This window comes from Nanorana parkeri, unplaced genomic scaffold, assembly GCF_000935625.1.
Source record: "Nanorana parkeri isolate BGI_ZX_2015 unplaced genomic scaffold, ASM93562v1 scaffold906, whole genome shotgun sequence".
In the NCBI taxonomy this organism is placed as follows: domain Eukaryota; kingdom Metazoa; phylum Chordata; class Amphibia; order Anura; family Dicroglossidae; genus Nanorana; species Nanorana parkeri.
In genome coordinates this window covers 477,400-484,606 of record NW_017307174.1, presented here as the reverse complement: position 1 = coordinate 484,606, position 7,207 = coordinate 477,400, and the positions used below count along the sequence as shown (strand labels likewise).

Genomic DNA, 7,207 nt, shown 5'->3' with positions numbered 1-7,207 from the left:
ACAGAAATCACAGAAAGCATACATCAATAATCACAAAATAGAATTTATTTCTAAAAATATATTCAGTTAAGAAACACAGAAATGTAGAGCCAAAGGAAATCTCACCACTCCAATTCCTCAGCCACCATCAGGACTCCCCAGGTGCTGGTCCAATAGGTGCGTCTCCACCTTGGAATGTAGCAGCATACAAACAGACCGCACTATCCAGAGAATTCCAATGCTGCAGACTTTACTGAAATTCACAGCAAATCCAGTATAACAATGAATAAAAGTGTAAAAAGCAACAAATGCCAGCACTGCACACCCGCAACCAACTACAACCTCATGTGAGAGATTTTTTTTAACCTAAATTTGTCAATTTAGGTTAAAAATGTGAGAGGTTGTATTGTAGTTGGTTGCGGGTGTGCAGTGCTGGCATTTGTTGCTTTTTACACTTTTATTCATTGTTATACTGGATTTGCTGTGAATTTCAATAAAGTCTGCAGCATTGGAATTCTCTGGATAGTGTGGTCTGTATGTATGCTGCTAAGAAACACAGAAACATTACAATGTGTGTGTGTGTACTATATATATATATATATATATATATTACACAGCAACAATTCTGCATTCTCTTTTCAGTTTGTTTGCCCATGTTCATACAGAATAGACAAATTAGGGTCTGTCTAATTGTAAAACAGTCAATCAATCTTGTGCTTTAACTGGCAATAGCTTGGCAAATATGAACTATATACCTATTAATAAATATTGTGTGATTTGTTGAATTGAAAGTGTTTTTTCCAATCTATATTTCCACTACTCAACAAACATGCACCCTTTTGTTATCATCAATAAATACATCCGCTTACAATCCTTAAAAACCATTTATAGAGAGAAGGGTTAACTCTTTTCCTGCCAATGCCATTCATTTAATGGTGGGCACAGTCAATATCTTCCAATTTATAGGCGCATGTAAAAAGTGGTGGCAGTAAAACAGTTAAAACAAGATTGTTCATTTGGAGTGTATAGTCTTTAAAATCTATATAGCAAAGGCACATATACAGAAACAAATGACAGCTTGTTTTTGCCCTCCGGTATAATATCAAATGCTTTGTTGAATATAAAGGAGTGACATTAAAATCCACAATGAATCACAAAATAATAATGTAAACATCTCTTTGCTTTTAATACGCTGTACAGTATCCTAACGTATTAGATAGACTTTTTGATGAAACACATTGCTGAATAAATCATACTGCTTGAACCTTTTGCAGCCTGAGGTACATGTGTTGTTTTCAGAATAATATTCCAAGTCCTTCCAACTATATCTTCTGTGGTAGCCTGCTAACTAGCGGTGCAGTCTCTGGAGTCACTCTATTGTACAATCCCAGCAGTTCCATGTTTTTTAAATATTTGCCTTCTCTGCATAAAATGTATCTAGACAGTTAAACTGTAGTCTCCGTTTTTTTAACTGTTTTCGTATTAAGGTATTGAAGCACTATGGACTTTTCATGGACGTACCTAAAATTAAGAGGAAGATTGGAAACTTTTGTTTAATTTAAATGAATGAAACATTTAATGAGGCTTACACTACTGTGACACAAGAAAGCTGTACATTATACATCATTACCTGTATACTCCTCAAATTTAATCCCCCCCCACTGCAAGGGTTAACTGCTTGTTTTTCTCTAGGGGCTGGAATATAGAAGATATACTTACCTGATCCTCAGTCCTGCGGCGGTTGACACTCACCTCTCTCACCCTTCGCCCCAGCTGTGGTATGTACCTAAGCGTTCTCACATCTAATGCAGGTGAATTGACTGCATTAGACATGATGACATCAACAGGGCTTAGAATGCTGGAGCCCAGGAGAGAAGAGGCTGGGGGGACCAGTCTAGCATCCAAGTAGAATTGAGGATCAGGTGAGTATATTTCTTTTATTTGAGCCCCTAGACCAAAACAAGCAGTTACCACTGCAGTGCAGGGGTAGCCCCACTGCAAGGGTTCAATTTTAGATTCCACAAGGGGTTATAGTAGAACTCTGGCTAGGATGTGGGCATTCAAATATTTACATATTGCTAACAAGCAATAACTCAACTTTAAAACAAGTCCTCATTGACCTTTGTAGCAACAGACACACGGGAAGAAATTCATACTCAAAGTTTGCAGCAGAAGCTTCTCAGTTTAACTTTTACTTTCTCTAGGTAGCTAAGGTTCCTACCAGCAGTCACTTGGCAGCCTACCAGACTCTAATTTATAATACAAATACAGAGCGGGTGCACAGGAGAAGGGATAGAGCAGAGAGCTGAGACCCAGTGCTTTTACTGCATGTATCGTGAATTTGAGGAGGAATTTCTCCACAGCTGTAAATACAAGGCTCAGTTGCAGCTTTTTTTTTGTTTTATAGCTGTTTTACTGCTTGTTAAGAAATTTTAAATATTTAAATGTCCATCACCTGGCCACATAATTATTTGAACCTTTTCCCTACCATTGCTGCTGTAGTTGCTGCAGATTGTTTACATTTTGAAGAGCCAACCTCGGGCTCTCTGATAGAAGTGATTTGGGTGGCTTTACAGTGTACAAAAATGACTCTGGCAGTTATATTAAAGGGAAGTTATGAGCAAACTATTCATATTAAAGTATTAACAATTTCTAAACAAACAATAAAGAACTTTAAAACAAGCCCTCATTCACCCTTGAAGCTATGTGCATCGTGGAGACAGTTATCTGCAAATTTCACAACAGAGGCACCAAAGTCTCAGCTCCTTTCCCCTTTTTTTCCCCTTTAGCAAAAACCTGGAAGTCTACCAGCCTTTAAACAATCACCAGGTGCTGTAACCTGTTTGAAAACCACTGAAAACCACTTTATTACAGTCTAATTTGTGATCTTTAAGGATCTTTAAGCATTCATTACTTCAGAGCACATGCAGTTTGAGAGGTCAGGGATGACTTGTTTTACTGCTGGTTAAAAATACCGTAAATACCGTAAAATACTTTAAAGTGATATTAAACCCTTAGGAGTTTTTTTTTCTTATGAATTGGAGGCCCACAATGATAAAAATCCTAAATTGTAAATGTTGTTTAAAAATGTTCAATTCCATATTCTGTAGTGGGTCTCGCATCGCTCTCCCTCCCGCCCCCTGCAAGGGTGCCTCCATCAGCTGGCGGCAAGCCATTTCCCCCTGCTCCCACAGTCGCACTTTGACTGACAGCAGAAGAAGCCTATGGCTTCTCTGTCCGCAGTATCCTCCCCTGCAACCAGTAAGTTTGGGGAACCAGCAACAGTGACAGATGTTCACAGGTAAGTTGGGGAGGGGGACGAAGGACAGAAAAAGGTGCTGGGCGTTTGCTCTAATGCAGAGAATGCATTAGGGTAGAAAAAGCCTAGTGTTTAGTACTAATTTAATATCTCTAGTCCAGACGCAGGTGCACTTTAGGTGTAAAACATGATGACTGCATTGCTATACTGTAGTGTCAAATAAACCAATGATACTTACTTAGCGATAGTTCTCTGAATTTCCCGTTCTTCCTCCTCATTTAACCTCTGCAGTATTTTTTCTAAAAGTGGAAGATTAAATTTAATGTATTGTGCTACCTGCCAAAAGAGGAAAACAAAAAGCATATTTGAAAAATCTTAAATAGCTAGTAGTAAGAAAGAACTGATATACCAGTAAGTACTTACATCACTGCTAATCTCTTCTGCTTCTCTGTCCATGAGGAACATCCTCGCTATGCTTCCTGAAGGACCTTGTAGGAGCCGTTCCCACAAGGGGCAATCCTTCTTCTTCAACTTTTTCTTTTCTAGAAGACAACATTTTTTTTACATTTGTTATATGTTCTAAATAATGTAATTAAAAAAAACCTTACACTATATACTATTAGATCATACTTTTATATGCAGAAATATTATTTATACTGGCTTCAGTGCTGTGCTGCCACCATCATGCTCTATAATTACTAGTAGGAAGAAAAAGAAGTGGAGAGACTTGGAACATTAAAGGACCATTTTATTTCACAATTCTTTATTTTTATGTTTCACCCTATTTAGACACATGAAGAATGATATCATCAATGACCTGTGTAAGATGCAAAACTATCCAACATGAAGCTTACACAAGCTTAGGACTGCCCAGCAATTGAGCAGCATGGAAGTAGAGGGAGGTAAGTATGAGAAGGTTGGGAGTGGGTTTTAAAGACACATTTTCACTTTGCCCATAATGGGCAAAGTTGCAGTCTCTTAATGACCCATTCACACCGCTGTGCACATCCATACGGCATGCAGAGAACTGCTCCTGGGAGCGACTGGTGCTGCATGTGATTAAAGGACACGCTACATTCCGACTTGAATCTGCAAAACATCTGCATATAAGTGCAGGCACCCGAAGCCACATGGATGTGCAGGTTCGGGTTGGAGTGTAGCCGCATACAGCCGGGTTCTCCCATAGGGAGGTACAGGTGGCTGCACGCAATTACACGCAGCACCTGAGCAGGTCTCTGCATTTTCAGAGGGCAAACTGTGCAGGTCAGAACACCTTAATAAATAGGGACAGTGAAAAGCACATTTTGAACAGAGAGGACACCAGGTTCGAAAAAGGCCTGAAAGAGGCCATTTATGTTAAATGCCAACAACTATTCCTGAACAGTGGTGGGACTCCTTAAACTAGGTGATTGGATTATGTATGTCGTTAGCAATTTTACCTTAAACAGTTAACACCAGTCCAAGATATCATGGCACCATGGTGTTTGGATTATGTACAATAAAACATGGTGGTTCCATCAAATTTTAACATTCCTAACTAAGTTACCCATGTGTTTATAAATGCTGGGGTATGTTTTCATTACTCATTAGCACAGAGGAGGCCACTGGGACAGGTGGTGGAAATGTTATTAACATTACAGAACAATTCCAGTTCATTGTGACTAACAACTACTAGCAAAAGCTGAAGTGTTTGCTATATGGTGGAACTTTTCACACTGTAACGAGTAACACTTTTCTAATGGGACTCGTATATGCTTACCTCCTGATGCATGAATAATGTATAGTGCAAATTCATTTGGGCTATTCTCAATCTGTAACAAAAAAGGGATATTTATAAATTCCATAGGCAACTTAATATGATATCCCTAAAAGGTTCCCTCCCTCAATATATCAAATAATGTATAGTATTGTCTTTCTTCCTTTTTCATATAATGGTTCTCTTATAAATGGCACTGTATTAGCATGATTGGGTTTTGTGCTCCATTGTAAATGCCCAATAGACTAGTGTACCATTACTACTGGAATGAAGTAAAAGCAGGAGAGATACAAAACCATTATGCCATATTCATTTCTAGAACTCAAAAGTATGGCATCCATACAAATCAGTCACAAATCAAATGTTTTTATAAGTTTCTTTTTACAGTGACTTTTTTTTTTCAGAAAGCCAACAGTGCCCTGCATTTGCTCCTCCTTTTGGATATTATGTGGATGTCAAAGTGTCTGGCCTTGCTTCCCTTTTCTTAAACTATAGCTAAAGTCAATTGAATAGAATAGTGGAAGTATAAAATGGCTTTCATTTTGTTGCCATCTCTGTCTCATTAGGAAGACTTCCCTCTATGTTCTGTCCTGTAGGAAGCGAGAGGATGTCTTTCAAAAATTATTGTATAGTATTCAAATCCCCTCTTAGACAGTTGTCACAGGAACAGGTATCGCTAATGGAAGTTTTCCCCTGGTAGCAACTCAAAGTTTTGGATTTACCTTCACTTTCATTCCCGGGGACAATGATGAACAGGGCAATATAGAGAGCATGTCTTCCTAACTGGGAAACAGATAGCAAAAAAACTGTAGTTCTAATTCCTCACAGCTCTAAAAAAAAAAAGTTTTGCCTTTAGATATACTTTAACTTTTCCACTTAGTTGATGCTGGGAAGTATAGCTTCTGGCACTGCAGGTTGAGAGCTGCAGCGCTCCTACACAAAAGTCATACTGTCTTTTATCTGCCGCTCCTCTCCCCTTGTCCATTCACATAATACTTTATATTCTGTAAAACATTCACAACATACAAAGCTTTCTGTGAATGGACAAGGGAAGATAGGGGCAGATAAAAGACAGTATGGCTTTTGTGTAGGAGAGCTACAGCTCTCTTGTTGCAGAGTTGGAAGTATAGCAAACGCTATACTTCCTGGCATCAATGATTTTGTAAATAGTCAAGAAAGGGCAGCGATCCAGGAGGTGACATACACCTCATTACAGTTAACTATTTAGTACCCAGCAGGATTGTAAAATATTATTTTTACATGAGTACTCATTTAAACCTACATTTATACCTCCTCAGTCTGCTTGGCTGGATTTGCTTCCATATGGTAATTTTTTATCTAAATAAATGAGGGATACTGGAAACACCCAATGTACCTACCATGAACTTGTGTAGTAATTGTTCAATGACTTCTTTTGTTTTCATAGTGCTCTTAATCATAACCTTTGTTTCTGAGCCAAAAGCTGGAGTGAAGATTGACGTCTATGAATGAAAAAGCACCAATTAATGCAATAATAATAATAATAATTTCTAAGCATGAATGGTGAACATATGGGCTGACACCTGCATTCCTTAAAGCAACTCTGTCATGACATGGAACATTCAGAAACAAGAATACCTGCTAAATAAGAGCAGAATACTTATCTTTCTTTCTGCCATTACTGCCAGAATGCCACTCTGTTCAGTACTGATCTTCCTCTGAAGTTTGGAAAGGAATCGAAGTCTCAATCTTCTGGGTCCCCCACAGCTCTCAGTGGTTGGGATTAAAGGTTTAGGGTACTTAAAAGGTTCAGTTGTTGGATCTAGCAGAGTCCAATCCGCTTCAGCGTAAGTATGATTCTGACAGTTACTGGCCCCCAGAATGACTCTCAGGGTTATTCACAATACCGAGCCGTAGTGAAGTGAGCCGAACAACGTTTGGCTATTCACTACGGCTCACTCAGTACGGTCGATTTCAGCCGTACATCGGCTGCCTTCGGCTGTACTTCGGTCATGTTCGGCTGAGCCGAAGTGCAGGAGGACTTCAACTCAGCCGATCCAACATCTGGATCGGCTGAGCCGAAGCGCCGGCAGCTCACTCACTGCCATTTGCCCCTATTGACATAGGGGCCGAACGGCAGTGAGTGAATAGCCGAATGCCGCCGAGCTGCATTCAGCTCGGCTATTCTGCTCGGTACTTCCAAATAGTGGGGGGGGGGGGGGGGGGGAGAAAAT

The 7,207-nt window shown here is 39.4% G+C and overlaps 1 protein-coding gene across 2 annotated transcripts in view; it reads right to left on the bottom strand.

Moving 5' to 3' along the window:
* Positions 1–1,389: 1,389 nt before the first annotated feature.
* RASSF6 (Ras association domain family member 6) overlaps positions 1,390–7,207 on the bottom strand; it is a 29,182-nt gene continuing 23,364 nt past the window's right edge. For both annotated transcript variants that reach the window (XM_018565990.1, XM_018565991.1), the window contains 5 exons: positions 6,374–6,475; positions 4,998–5,049; positions 3,662–3,780; positions 3,477–3,574; positions 1,390–1,500 (listed from right to left, as the gene is read on the bottom strand). In XM_018565990.1, coding sequence (XP_018421492.1) covers positions 1,425–1,500; positions 3,477–3,574; positions 3,662–3,780; positions 4,998–5,049; positions 6,374–6,475 — 447 coding nt within the window. In that variant the 3' untranslated portion in view covers positions 1,390–1,424. The remainder of the gene's footprint in view (positions 1,501–3,476; positions 3,575–3,661; positions 3,781–4,997; positions 5,050–6,373; positions 6,476–7,207) is intronic.